Source organism: Ictalurus furcatus, chromosome 28, assembly GCF_023375685.1.
Source record: "Ictalurus furcatus strain D&B chromosome 28, Billie_1.0, whole genome shotgun sequence".
NCBI lineage: Eukaryota > Metazoa > Chordata > Actinopteri > Siluriformes > Ictaluridae > Ictalurus > Ictalurus furcatus.
The window spans coordinates 13,831,356-13,846,660 of NC_071282.1; the positions used below are offsets into that span (position 1 = coordinate 13,831,356).

Sequence of the window (15,305 nt, forward strand, 5' to 3'; positions counted from 1 at the left end):
TCATAAAGACATTACTGTATACGGCCAAAAGTATGTGGTCACCTTGTTATAATAACCTCCAATCTTTTGGGAGGGCTTTCCACTAGATTTTGACACATGCCTGTGGGGATTTTGCTCATTCAGCCACAAGAGCATTATTGAAGTCGGGCACTGATGTCAGATGAGGAGGCCTGGGGCACTTAATCAGCATTCCAGTTCACTCCAAAGGTGTTCAGTGGGGTTAGGGTCAGGGTTCTGTACAGTCCGCTCGGGTTCTTCCACTCCAACCTTGTCAAACCATGTTTTTTATGGACCTCGCTTTGTGCACAGGGGCATTGTCATGCTGGAACAGGTTTGGGCTTGACCCTTGGGTCCACTGAAGGGACATCTTAATGCTACAGCACACAAAGACATTCTAGACAATTGTGTGCTTCCAGCTTTCTGTCAACAGTTTGGGAAAGGCACACCCTGCCCAAGATTCATGTGTTAATGAAAACCTCCTCACTGGACATATATTGTGAACAGGAATGTGTTTGCCATGGCCAAAGAGACAGCTTTATCTTTGTGCTGACCTTGGAGTAGAAGCCTAGACTACACAATTCCTGACATGTTAACAAACAAGCACATATAATAATATATTAATGAAATAATGTTGAACTTTTTCTCTGTTTTTTTTTGTATAGAAGCCATGTTGCATACAGGGAGAGGAAATTGTTAACCTCCTACCCTGACAAATTGGGTATAATTGGAAAGCAAAAGGAGAGATGCAAAACAAAATGTCCGCTACAGAACAAACAAATAAATAAGCAGGATCGCAGGAAGATGTTGCAAATATATATATGACTTAAATACTCTAAGAAAACAGACTTCCAAAGCCTCCTTTATTTTATAATTGCCTAAAAAAACTTGGATCAGTGCTCAAGTATATATTTATTTCCATTGTGCTGAGCTGTAGGCCAGGGGTTGTGTCTCTTCTTCTGCCTGGACTATAGACCGCTTGCATCACTTTCGACTGACATCACACTGGCTGGGCTCTGGAGAGAGTGATACATATCATAAGCATCAACACTTATTACTTACACCTCTATAAAGGCGAAGACTTAAATCTGTTAACGTACAAATTGGCACTGAAACTGTGTCACCACATGTAATTACACTACAAATTAGAAACGAAACCTGAATACCTCTGTAAGGTTCCGTTCGCATTACTGTTTTGCATTCTCCAGGATCCTCACTGATGATTCCCAGCTTGCGGTTCCAATTTTTCCAGTTAACTTCTTCCACTCTGCAGAAAGCACAGGGACAAATGCACCAATTACTGCCCATCATCTAAAAACAACTTGTTGACTTGTAAACAATACTCAATTGACCACAGAAATGTATTATTGGTTAGAAATAATGTGCTTAGGTGTCTTGTAAAATCAAAGTCATTAGGTGACTGCTCCAAGCGCTGTTATTTTACATAGGAAAGCAGAAACCAAAAAAAATCTTACTCAGATAAAAGCTTCAGTAAATAATCTCACCCGGACCATGTAGATTTATGTTTGTAATCATAACGAATGTCTCGTGCTCATTCCAGAACTGTCTTAATAATCATCATAATGTGCTCATCATTTTTTAAAAAGCGTGATACAAATGAAAGTGACTTGAAAATTTAACTGAATAAAAAGTGGATGTCACTAGTCAGAATTATACTTGAATCAGTTAAAAAGTGTCCACACTAAAGTATTTAAAAGTAATTGTTTTGACTGAGGGGGGAACGGTGGCTTAGTGGTTAGCACATTTGCCTCAAACAGGGTAATTTTAATGCTACAGCATACAAAGACATCCTACATGGCCTACATATTGGTGTGATGGTCAGGTGTCCGCAAACTTTAGGCTATATAGTGTATGTTGATTGGCTCATCTGCCGTTTTTATTAGAGACAAAAGAATACTGCTCTTTTGGCATATTTTTGTGCTCTGCTGTTAAAATGTGAAGCTCCTACTGTATGTATAAAAGACATGTCTGAAACAGATATTTAATTTTGTTTGTTTGTATTTTTCATATCCACGACCCCCTGCAATTCCACAGTTTGTATATCTCTTTGCTACACCATCTTTCATGTTTACTTTCGGTCTATGGTTATCAAGATTTTTCCTTTAACCTGAGACACCAGCGCCAGTCCGCCTCACTTTTGCCCAGGTTCCTCCTCACTCCTGAGCGCAACTTCTTCTTCAGACAGCATGCAAATCTCTCCAGATCCAGGATGGTGATGGCACGCTGGGAAAACGCAAACATCCAGAACATTTACTGTTACACAGAAACATGATGCATTGTCACCAAGGCCTAAATGCTTAGAATGATTGCCATATAAGTTGCAAATGGAACCAAATTTGAATTTATGTTAACTATGGAGCTAATAAATGATAAATACCCATTCATCATTCTACTTGTAGCTATAAGTAATCTGTTTCAAGCTTGGCAGTGTTAATAAAAATTATGCAATAATTTTTTTTTTAAATGGCACAAAATTAATAAGAATCATTCTTTAAAAAATATATAGAATAAGTGTGTATATATATATATATATATATATATATATATATATATATATATATATATATATATATATATATATACTCAGCAAAAAAATAAACGTCCCTCTTTCAGGAGATCCAAATAAGCATTACAGATCTTTGTACATGAACAGTTTACAGGCGGTAGGCAATTAAGGTCACAGTTATAGTAACTTAGGACACTAAAGAGACCTTTCTACTGACTCTGAAAAACACCAAAAGAAAGATGCCTAGGGTTCCTGCTCACCTGCGTGAACATGCCATAGGTCTGCTGCAGGGAGGCATGAGGACTGCAGATGTGGCCAGAGCAATAAACTGCAACATCTGTAATGTAAGACGCCTAAGACAGTGCTACAGGGAGACAGGAAGGACAGCTGATCGTCCTTGCAGTGGAAAATTACATGTAACCGTGTGTCCCCCCCAGACGTGATCGAGAATCGCAAATGCCTTGATGGAAGAGTGGAGTAACATCTCACAGCAAGAACTGACAAATCTGGAGCAGTCCATGAGGATGACATGCACTGTACTACTTAAAGCAGATACTCACTGTTATTTTTAATATTGACCCCCCCCCCAACCCCCCCAATGTTCAGGGACTCATTATTCCATTTTTGTTCATCAAATGTCTGTGAATCTTGTTCAGTTTATGTCTCAGTTGTTGAATATTTTTATGTTAATACAAATATTTACACATGTTAAGAAATTTGCTGGAAATAAAAACAGCTGAATGTGAGAGGACGTTTCTTTTTTTTGCTGAGTATATATATATATTTAAAATGTATATATACATACACACTCATATTTGTATTTATATTTCCAAAGTAAATCAAAATAATTTAATATTTTAGCATCTTCAAAGTAGACCCCCTTTTTGACTACAATTTCAAAAATGTATTCTTGGCATTTTCTCAACCAATTTCTTGAGGGATCCCCCTGAGATGTTTTTTTTTTTGCAAATAAAATGTTTGTTTTCTAATTAAAGAAATGAATATGTTTAATATTTTTGTCTACAACACCGATTTCAAACATCACACACCTTCAGATCAAAAGGTTTTTAAGATCATGAGAAACATTTCAGTCGAGTGACTGGTAGTGTATATACACATACATATACTCAAATATAAATACAAATAGGAGGTTGCACATACATGTATGCAAAAAGAGGCATAGGGCACGGTATGTATACCTGTAGTTTCCAGATGCTGGAGCTCTTCTCAGACATGTCTTCGACAGTCTTGCTCATCAGAGCGATCAACATATTCAGCAGCAGAATATACGTGAGCACAAGGTAGGATAAGAGCAGCACATAAAATGCGTGTATATTCTCATACTTCTCCGTGAACTCCAGGTCTCCCATGCCTATAGTGAACTTAAACAGTTCCAATGTGGTGAATGAGATGCTTTTAAAGGTGGGTTTGTTGCAGCCTTCTGTCACATTTGTACTATTGTTTTTAGGTCCGTGCAGTAGAGTCACCACAGCTGTTTAGGGAGCACAAAAAAAAGCAAATGCTTTAGTGACTGGAATGACCTTTGTGGAGCAGAGAGTGATGATTTAGTGAATGGTACCTGCTGAAAATCCAATGAGGAAGACAATGTAGACAAAGAGGAAGCGCAAGATGTCGCCAAGGAATATCTAGTAAACAGAATGAGAGGAGTCAGAATATTTAGGCCTAACCTCATAACGTAACAATAATGTAAGATGGAAACACCTTGTAGTAGCAGATATGCATCACTTGGAGGCAGTGTATATTTTTTCACATCATGAAACAATGACATTTGGGTTGATTTATACTTCTATGAGCACGTATCTACGAGCATGTCAAAACACTTTGTAGACGCTCACACAGGGTGAAGTCTTGCACGTAATATGAGTGTGTCTAGGGGGCAGTGTCACATGAACTATACCAGAATTCACAGTGAAGATTTAACCAGATTTAACGAAGAGCCAAAAGAAAGGAACACTTAGTTCAGTGTTTTTACCCAATAACGGTATATATGGGTGGACATTATAACAGGGTGTAAAAATTGAAGCCAAAATGTCCCTGAGGCCCTCTAATGGCTGGCTACAGTACAATTTTTAACCCCGGCTACTCCCATTTCAATCAACAGGACTGTTGAAGTTTTAAGTTTTGAAGTTTTAAGTTACATCTCCGCAAATTATTTTTGGGTAGAGTGTTCTGTCGTTTTTCAGCTGTCCTTGGTAACTTATCCAATATTTTAGGGGAGTTATTTGTCGATAAATAAAAAGGTCTTGTTGATGACAATTTTGGACAGTTGAGCCTCATGAATCTGCATGCACTTTCCCACATGCACCTGAAGCTTTTGACAGTTCTGTAGCAAAGCCATGTCTCATTCTGCTGTAAAATGTTTTAACAGTTTTCTGATATGTTGCTCAGTTTGAAATCTAGACTATAATTAGCCACATTTAACGTTTTAATGGCATTTTGAATCTGTGCCAACCAATGCTTATGTGGCATTTCCGTTGTGGGATAAAAGTGACTCTGCTGTAAACTCTTCTCTAAGAAGTGGTTTCATTAAGTTTTTCATAAATTTTAAAAGTTAGATTTTGATGAGTTCCTCGCATCATTTCACAATGGTGTGTGGACCTGATGAATTGGTGCAATGAAGTGTGGGTCAGGATTTCCTATCAGGGCATGACAGTCAAAAGTTTTACTATAGGAGTGTTAACTTCAGTAAAGCAAAATGTCAGTCACCCTCTGAATCATGATGTTGTAGATGCCCATGTGTTGAGTACCTCTGGAGAAGTAGAGCAGATTAACCCAGCACATAGCCACACTGAGCACCAGAAAGGCAAGATACTCCTGCCTCCCGAAGACATACAGCCCAGCACAGATTATAAACAACCCAGCCTGTAATAAACTGCAGCACCACAAAACATACAGATTGTTTAAAAATACAGACAGGTCCATAAGTATTTGGACAGAAATTTACACCAAAAATACACCACCAAAATGGATTTGAAATGAAGCAATCAAGATTGTGATTGAAATGCAGACTTTCGGCTTCAATTTAAGGGGTTTAACAAAAATATTACATTAACCTTTCAGAAATTTCAGCCATTTATTACAGAATCCCTCCATTTTTTATTCTACACTTCAATCATATCTTGAGTACTTCATTTCAAATTCATTGTGTTAATATATGAAGTTAATATATCACTGGAAATATGTACAACAACCTGCCTGTTTTTATCAGTTAATACTTATTATATACTGTATAACATATATATATATATATATATATATATATATATATATATATATATATATATATATATATATATATATATAAAAAGATCAAGCACTCACAAAAGCAGGTCAGAATAGCCATCTTCCAGTATTTTTTGCAGACTTGGCCGCTTTTTATGTATATCCATCAGCTACAAGAGGACATAAGTCATCGTTAGACTTTAATTAACGTTAGCATTTGTTTCAAAACTAAAGTAAATGATACACACCACACTAAATAAGAAGTAGACTGATCCGGTAGCCATGATGACTTGACCAGCAAGCAGAAGGTAGTCCAAAGTTGTGTTCTTGATTGTAAATGAAGGCTAGATTGACAGATAAATTGATGATCAGTTAATAGCAAGACTTGTTGTAAGATAATATTTTGCATGCATAGTTGTTTTTTTTTTTTTTTTGTCCAAATCAATAAAGATTTAACAAAATGAAATCTGACCAAAATATATTTTTATATATATTTATTTATATATATTTATATATTTAGGATATTTTTTTGGTATTGTAACTGTTTATATGTTATGGAGCTTTGTTTAATTAAATGAGCTATTTCTCTGAATAAACTTAAACTCCATGTAGGTGGGAAGTGTATAGTAACACATCCAAATCTACTGTAACTAGATGTGTCCTGAACTCACTGTTCCTTCTTCACGGTGATAAGAAGTAACTGTGAAGATGATGAGATATATGATATAAACAATAAACTTAAAGAGGAATATCCATTTGGCAAATCTGTTCCATTTGTCTTCCAGCAGTTTATTAAGTGGCTCAATCTGGAGCATCTCGAGACGATTCTGGAACAAAAGACCACAGCATCATCAAGTACATGCATTTAACATATAATCTAACTGTAATTGGCTTGTGTACACAGGCTATATGATTATATATATATATATATATATATATATATATATATATATATATATATATATATATATAAGTGCAGAATTTACATATATCGGCTTATAAGTTAAATTTCTGCAGAGTATTTTTCTCTTACAGGTATCTCTGTGCCATTAACAACTATCTCTAGGACAGAGTTTGGTTCATAGGTGTCGATATCATCCAGGTCGTACAGTGAACCGCACACTGGGCCATATGCCCACTCTGTGAACATTCGGGACAGATGCCTGCACTCTTCCTGCAGGAACTCACGATGCAGAATGTGTTTAAGCAGCTGGAGGAACAAAGAATATTTTCATTTAGTATGTTTTTTTCAGACCCATGCCAAGCACTGTGAATTTACACTCAGTGTCCACTTTATTATGTACGCCTATTCATACATGCAGTTATCCAATCAGCCAATCATGTTGCAGTAGCGCTAAGCATAAAATCATTCCGATACAGGTCAAGAGCATCAGGTAATATTTATTTCAGACAACAGAATGGTGAAAAATCGATCTCAGAGACTTTCGTAAGGAAAAAACATCACAAGACCAAATGAAATGAATAAGCCTGTTGAAAATAGGAAACACCAATATATAAATGCAGAACGTGATTGTGCAAGACTTCACTAAAACACTAAAACTGTGTTTCTCCAGCCAGTCCCTCAACCCACCAATGTTCTCTCTTCCGGCTTCTAGCACAGCTAAAATGGAGAATAAGGCTTGATCACCTTGTTGGTGGAACCAAAATACAGATACTGGGAAAGTTTTGAAAATGTCTAATGAGCTATAAAAGCTCTGCATTCATTTTATATTGTATTTTACCTAGATGTGTAAAATGTATTGGAAAGATCTATTGGGGCAGAGTCTGATTGCTCAGTCCGCCCCACCCAATCCCATCATCCCTCCATCTTTAAGGTTGTCCTGTCTGTATTATCCGTCTACTACCTTCTAGTTTCACTTCTGTAAGATGCTCTGGATAAGGGCGTATACTAAATGCTATAAATGTATGTAAATATAGATGACTAACCAAACCCACCATATTTGAGCTGGGAAGCTTGATCAGGTCACTCATTTATTTAGCATTTATAGTACCTTTCATGTACTGATACACTCTTACCCCAATCCTTCCTAGCTTCGCAGCCAGCTTGATGGAAGTAAGTCCCTTATTGTTCTCAATGTCCTCCAGCTTCTTTTCTTTGGGATTCTTAGCGGCGTCTTTGGTAAGAATGTAGTCGTACATGGAAATGACGAAGTCTGTATTTTCAGGGCTGTTATCAGCCACCATCACAAGCGCATGAAGAACCGTGTTGCCCAGAGTGTCCGTACGCCTCATGTCTGCTTTATCCATCAGCAGGTCCACTATGTCTTTCTGATTAGTACACGCTGCCAGAGAAAGAGGAAGCTCCCCTGTGGAAAAGAGTTTATTTATTTATTTATTTATTTATTTATTTATTAACGAACATGTGAAATGCTGTATATTCTTGATTAAGCTACAAAGAAAACATGGTTTTATATATACAGGTGCATTTAAAAAAAATTATATCATGGAAATGTTAGTTTTTTTCTGTAATTTAATTCAAAAAGTGGAACTTTCATATATTCTAGATTCATTACACATAAAGTGAAATATTTCAAGCTTTTTTTTTTTAACCTTGATGATTACAAAATATTAACAAATATTTTGTAACAAAATATTAGAATAATCTCTATAACTACTATAATCTCTTATAGTAAACATTCTATGCTGTTATAGTAAATATTCCTATAACACAAAGGATTTTTTTTTTTTTTTACCTCACCATCACTTACCAAGTAGAAACAGGTGGAAAAGGATTTGGAATTTATTAATGAACAGATCAAATGCTGTATATTATTGATTAAGTTAAGAAAACATTGTCCTATATATGACCTATGCTCTTTTACTTAACATTCCTATAACAGAAAGGATGTGTACCTCAAAAAAAAATAAATAAAAAAATAAAATCATGCCCATCCAACACTTACCAAAGTAGAAACATGTTTCACTAAGTGGCTGGAAGAATTTCCCACAAGCCTTTGCATGGACATCAGCCCCTTTCTGAATGAGCAGCTCAACATAATGCTTGTTCCTCCTCTCAATTGCTATATGAAGAGCTGTTTGTCCTTCACAAATCCCACAAAAACAACACTGTAAGTATGTTACTATCGCAACTACCCACTTGGGCAGGTTAGAGCTAGCATTTTCTTCTTCCAACACGTTAAAGTCAGTCACCACAAACGCCTGCTCATGTGGAATGGAAGAACTTGACAGGACTTCATAGAGCCCTGATTTCAACCTCACCAAATATTTTCGCATGAATTGGAGAGACATATGTGACCAGTTCACCCTATGTCAGTGCCTCACTAGTGTTGTTGCGAATATTACTTTATGGGAAAAAATCTGTGCAGCAACATTCCAGCAAGAAGGAAAAGTGTACATAAACCCAGTAGCACATGTTTTTTTTTATTAATTTTTTTTAGTCTTTATCAGTTAAACCTAGCATATAGGTGCACTATGTAGGTATACAATTACTGACTGCAGCTACCTGTTGTTAGAATGCTAGAATGTTAGAATCTGTCCCACTTTAGGGGAAAAGGACTACCATAAGACTACCCCTTACCAGATATTATTTAGGTTGTGGACCGTTCTCAACACAGATGAGTAACATACTGTTTCATAATTTTATACCAAAATGGTATGTAGAACATCATATTCCGTAATATATCTTCAGAAATGAATAATGGTTAAAATATTCACACCTTTATAGTAGGGATCTGTGCATGCTGCATTCACTAACTCATGAAGATCGTTTTTTCCTTCTGCAATGCACAGCAAGTGCTCCACTGTTTCGTTTTTTCCATTTCTCAGGTTTAGCAGAGCCTTCATCAGGACTGTCTTTCCATTGGGCAAATCTGAGGGACATGGGACATAATAATGCTATTAATACTATAATCCTGTATTATGTATTGATACATACAGTGATAAGAGGCCTAGTAAGGATTCTGTGTGCAGATATGTGGAGTTTTACACCAAGTTCTTACAATCAGGGCTTGTCAGCTTCTTGTTTGTTTTACTCAGACACTCCTCTAGGCCCTCCAGCCTGTTGACGTCACCACTGGACACGGCATCAAAAAGCTTCTTAAGGTCAAACCTCTCATGCTGAACTGGTTCGGCGTTAATACCTTGTATTTCGCTGCAGAAAGACCAAACACAAACCCTTCATACTCTATTTACTAATTAGTAATGGATGAACTGTTGACTTACAGCATTTCTTATTTTCTAGACATAAAATTGTACATTTTATTGGAAAACACTAGTACTTATCATTATCTCAGTTATATATAACTTATAAACGTATAAAGCACCTAAATCTTATAAAACCTAAGATGCATTATATGGCCAAAGGTTTGTGGACACCTGACCATCACATCCACTTGTGCTTTTTGAACATCCCATTCCAAATTTCATCCCAAAGTTCATCCCCAAGGTTTTCAGTTGGGTTAAGTTCAGATCTCTGTGCAGGCCACACATCCCTGTGTTATGTCTTCCCACCCGTATTCTGAAAAAAATGTGTGTCCTGCATTATGATTGATTAGCACTTCATATTGCAAGCAATCTGCCAATTGGCCAAGCAAGGTGGTATTCAAATAACTGTGGAAAAATGGATGTAGTATGAAAGTTGTTTGAAATTCAGCAAAGATGAGTCAGGAGATAGGGTTGATTAGATATTCAATGTTTATTTGTGCGCTTGGAGTATCTTCAGATCAGCTGGAAGAACTCAGCTCCTATCCTTAAAATGGCTATTTTTGGCTTGCCTGCCAATCCAGTATTGATACCTCGTTACCCTGGGTATTAAAATGTGAAATAGCACATTACTACTGTAGGTACCTAATAAACATAGGCCTTTTACTCACTAAGAAAAATTCGGGTTGAATTGGACTAGGGGAGTGGTACAACCAAGGTCCTTTTCGATGTCAGTGTCCAATGGTGTTTTGGCTTTTGCTCGACGATGTTCTCTCATTGCTTTGGCCTCTTCCCTCTCCTCATCCGTCCTCTCATCTACCTCCAAAGAAAAGGATTCCATACTTTGCAACTTGTTGATTGTCGTTCCTTTTCGGTGTCACAGCTCTGGGTAAAGAGGGGGCATTTCTGTTCAGCACAAGGCTTATTGTGAAAAATAATAATATCAGAAATGTTATTAAGTCAAATAATAAATTCTAGGTATTAGGTATTACATATTTATTTCTGTTCTCTGAGCTTGTCGTAAGTATATTATAGCGAGTCATATATCATGTAACTTACAGTAACTTACATTTCAGTCCAAAAGTTTACATACCCCTAAGTGTAAGATATTCAATCATAGTTTTCCACAACTCAACTCATTTCATGCTACCATACATTTCTTTTGGCAAGGCAATTAAGGTTTCTACATTGTTACATCTACATTGAGAGATAATTTTAAAGCAATCGACTAGAGACTAATTTATTATTTAATTCACTATATCAGAATTCCAGTAGGTCTAAAGTTTTCATACACCAAGTTGACTGTATTTTTAAACAGTCTGGAAGATTCCAGAAATTAATCATGTTTACAAGCTTCTGATTGACCAATGGTCATAATTCGGAGATAATTGGGGGCGCACCTGTGGCTGTAAAAGGGCTTAGCTTTAGTGATAGTGCATTTTTGTCCTTAATTCCATGTGACAATTAAAGCAACTGAGCCATGACCTCAGAAAAAAATAGTGGCCCTCCACAAGTCCAGTTCGTCCTTAGGAACAATTTTCAAACAACTGAACACTTGGTATTGTTCAGGTGGGACGCACAAAGGGATACTGAAGCAGCACCTCAAGACATCAGCCAAAAAGTTCAAACTTTGTCACATCTTGGTCTTCTAGCAGAACAATGATCCTAAGCATATCTCCAAAGTTGTCATAAAGACATCAAAGTGAAAGTTTTAGAGTGCCCATCACAACGCCCTAACCTAAATCCTATATAAAATATGTGGACTGAACTGAAAAAGTGTGTCTGAGCAAGGAGGCAGTTACACTAGTTCTGTCAAGAGGAATGGGCAAAAATTCCAGCAAAGTATTGTCAGAGGCTTGAGGAAGGCTACCCCCATATCTTTGATTCAAGTTAAGCAATTAAAAGGCAATTCCACCAAATCCTAACAAAGTGTATGTAAACTTTTGACCCACTGAAAATCTGATATAGTAAATAAAAACTGAAATAAATCTGTATCCTAGGTATTATTTTAAAACTACCTCTTTTGGAAATAAAGTAGATTTAACACAGGAAATGTACGGTAACATGAAATGTGTGGAATTGTGAAAAATTTTGTTTGAATGTAGCCTAGGTGTATGTCAACATTTGGCCTCAACTGTATCCTAGATCAAGAGTTGTATTGTAAGAACCCTGATATGTCAAGAAGGTGATCTGGTTTCAAGCTGGTGTATTACAATCTAATGGTCTTTTATTATTGAAAAATTTACTCTGTATTATGAGGAACCACACTATGTTGACTGTAAAACTCAACTGCACAAAAAAAACAAAAACAGCCATTTGGATCCTAAGAACAGTTGGTGATAAAGGTAAATAAAATAAAATAGAGAAAAAGACAACTGATTATAACTGCCATATTCTGTCCATAATTATTCTCAGTCTTATGATTTTATTTCATTGTTTTTATCAGTAGGGATCTCATTATTTCTATATATACTAGGCATATAATGCAATGTTATTATACATATTTGCATCTGTGTCTGTTTAGTCCTAAAAATATTCATATCTGGTTTTGAATTTGGATTAAAGCAAGAAGTGGGCATTGTCTATACCCAAACTGAAAAACACTGAGAAAAAAAACCCGGCTTCTGGAAAAATTCACATATTATAACAATATACTGTAGCTTTCCATCATCTATCTAATGTAACTATGAAAGCAAGCTAACTTAAAAGCAGTGATAAGTTTCCCAAATCAATAAAAACTGTTAAATAGGTTACAGCTGACAACAAAAGAACTCTATTACAATTTTATCAGATTTACTCTAGTTTTTGGGTTACATTCCAGACAGTTCAGAAAATATTACAGAACATGCTATCAGAATCCATTATAAAGCTATGGGGCACCAAATGTAGTTGAAAACTCTTTTCTCTCTGATTTCTGATACATTTAGATAGCGACTCAAGTCAAATAATAGTTTTAAGTTTCAATGTAAATTTTATCTCTAAATGTTAAATATAAATATCAATGTTAAAAATAAATAACAATGTTAAATGTAAATCTAGAGCTTAAAGGTTTCGTTTATATGCTAATTGACCCCACCCTCTCTGAATGTGCGTCATGGGAAAACACAACACTGGTAGGGTTACACCATACTGTGATAGTTTTGGAACAAAGTTGAAGATATGAAAAGCAAGTCTGCTGGTGGCATTTTTGGGCTGATCTATAAACAGTTTGCAGCAGCCTAGATCTTGTTTTAAAGTGTAGACCTATCTACGATCTTACAGAACCATTTCTGTCTTCGACGGAAGTCCTGAAAGGCCATGAGTTATTTTTTTTTTCTTGTGACCTTGAGACAACAAAAGTTGTCTTAAGATCCTGAGCTCGGGTGTCTGCGTAGAGTTTCATTTTATTTTCCCCAAATTTTCCCTTGTGGATCAATAAAGAACATCTATCTATCCAACTATCTATCTATCTATCTATCTATCTATTGTCAGGTGCAGAAACAGATGCAGGTAATCAAAAGCTTTATTTATAAAGCTTGAAGACAGATCCAAAATGTGAGACAACCACAAGGTCAGAGAACAGGCAATGGTCAGGTGATGTGCAGACAGCATAAACTGGGTTAGGCAAAGAGCAAAAATGAGGAAACCAGAAAGACTATGACTAAATACAAGGCTTGGTAACTGGTGTGCAAACACAGAGCATATACTTCACAATGAGTGGGATGACTGAAAATCCTTAAATACTGTTCAGTGTGATTGCGTCCATGTGTCTGGGATTAGTAATCAGGTGAATTGGAACATTTGTGGTGGGATTTGGAGTCAGTGGCAGCCATGTTTGTAGGCCACGCTGTGTTATGAGAGTTGTAGTTAGACACCGATTCCGGCGTGATACGAAGTCTGTTAGGATTTACAATTAGCTGATCATGTGTGTTTAGGTAAATAGTCGAATTATAAAAAATAAAATCAAAAAGAATGATGAAATGAAGAATAAAAACTTAAAGCACACATGAACTAATTAGTCAGCTCCTAGAAAGTAGCCTTGGGTAGTAGCCTAATAGTTAAATATTAAGACAACTTTTACCATTTTATTGTTTCTGGACATGTTTTTGCAGGTAATGTTTTTTATCATCATGATTGTTATCAGTAGAAATACATCCGAAGTGATTTCATATAGCAACAGTAATCTGAAAGTTTTGGAAAATGGGCATGGCAATCAAAAAAGGGATTATTTTTTATCATTTGGCTAAACCAGGAGATGAGTGCGTCCATGCATCCTGCTTCAAATTATGTCTATGATTATACTGTAATGCAGTATTGATGTAGACTATCCCAAATTCCTTGTTCTATTACGTTATCTTGGGGACTTATTTCCTATACTAAAATTGTCGTAGGGAGTTTTCTTACAAATGCTAAACATTTCATCATACATGCTCTCAAGACTGTTCTACTCAGCAAGGCCCTAGTGTTTTTATTCGTTCACCAGACAGACTAGTTTCAGGTAATTGTAGCAAGATTTTTTCAGATTTATAAAAATGTCTAGATAAATTAGACAGTTTTTAAAATGTGAACATACGCATTTACGTAACTCTGAACGTGACTATACGTTTACATTATATACATTATATAATTGAATATACAGTTGAGTGTAAAAATTTTCACCTTCCATGGTTTTGGAATGGAAAAAGGAAAATATACCTTCACTGTACAATTTATCTAGAATTAAAACAAACTCCAAAAAGTTACAAATCAAATGTGGGTATTTCCTGCAACATCACAACAATTTACAACATAAAAAAAAAAAAGTTGTAGGGTTAAAGGCTTTAATCACAAGGGTACAAGTCCTGGGATTTGAACTCACAACCTTCCAGTCACTGGTTCAAAACGTTACCAAAACCAAATCTTAACCAAATATATTTCTGAGTGTGAAACGGGAAGCTTTAGACCGAAAGAAAGCAAATGAGAAAAAAGAGAAGTGAGATGGTGGTTTTTGATTCTTAATCCTAAATGTGACATTAACCCACCAGCACAAACCAGCAAAAAGTGCTAACTACATTACTGTAAATATCTTTCATATCGTACTATTTATTATCTAAATGGATCACACGTTGCTCTATCATTGGGCTGTGGCAATTATTTTGGTTGTTTTCAAAGACTTGTTTTCTTAATACATGTACTGTATGTGGAAAAGAACTACATCAATAGCAGTGATAGAACAACACATTCATTGACATGCACTTAATTAAATTAATCACATATTCCAGGAACATTATTTACAATGTGTCTCTTCAAGGTTGTCACTTTTAAAGCTGGGCTGGTATTTACATAGAAGTCGACACTGACAAAAAACAAAAAACAAAGCAAAACAAAACAAAAAAAT

At 35.9% G+C, this 15,305-nt stretch overlaps 1 protein-coding gene across 3 annotated transcripts in view; it reads right to left on the reverse strand.

Annotated features, from left to right (window-relative positions):
* Positions 1-828: 828 nt before the first annotated feature.
* LOC128603777 (transient receptor potential cation channel subfamily V member 1-like) overlaps positions 829-15,305 on the reverse strand; it is a 14,757-nt gene continuing 280 nt past the window's right edge. Inside the window, exons 2-17 of one of the 3 annotated variants that reach the window (XM_053618453.1) lie at positions 15,203-15,263; positions 10,621-10,834; positions 9,748-9,899; positions 9,466-9,618; positions 8,692-8,829; positions 7,805-8,094; positions 6,801-6,977; positions 6,439-6,594; positions 6,016-6,111; positions 5,867-5,937; positions 5,252-5,417; positions 4,104-4,170; positions 3,724-4,016; positions 2,126-2,241; positions 1,164-1,264; positions 829-1,013 (exon numbers count right to left, since the gene is read on the reverse strand). In XM_053618453.1, the coding sequence (XP_053474428.1) occupies positions 982-1,013; positions 1,164-1,264; positions 2,126-2,241; positions 3,724-4,016; positions 4,104-4,170; positions 5,252-5,417; positions 5,867-5,937; positions 6,016-6,111; positions 6,439-6,594; positions 6,801-6,977; positions 7,805-8,094; positions 8,692-8,829; positions 9,466-9,618; positions 9,748-9,899; positions 10,621-10,790 (2,178 nt within the window). In that variant the 5' untranslated portion in view covers positions 10,791-10,834; positions 15,203-15,263 and the 3' untranslated portion in view covers positions 829-981. Of the gene's footprint in view, positions 1,014-1,163; positions 1,265-2,125; positions 2,242-2,784; positions 2,889-3,723; positions 4,017-4,103; positions 4,171-5,251; positions 5,418-5,866; positions 5,938-6,015; positions 6,112-6,438; positions 6,595-6,800; positions 6,978-7,804; positions 8,095-8,691; positions 8,830-9,465; positions 9,619-9,747; positions 9,900-10,620; positions 10,835-15,202; positions 15,264-15,305 lie in introns of those variants that run through there. The other 2 variants (XM_053618452.1, XR_008385063.1) reach the window with 2 other exon arrangements.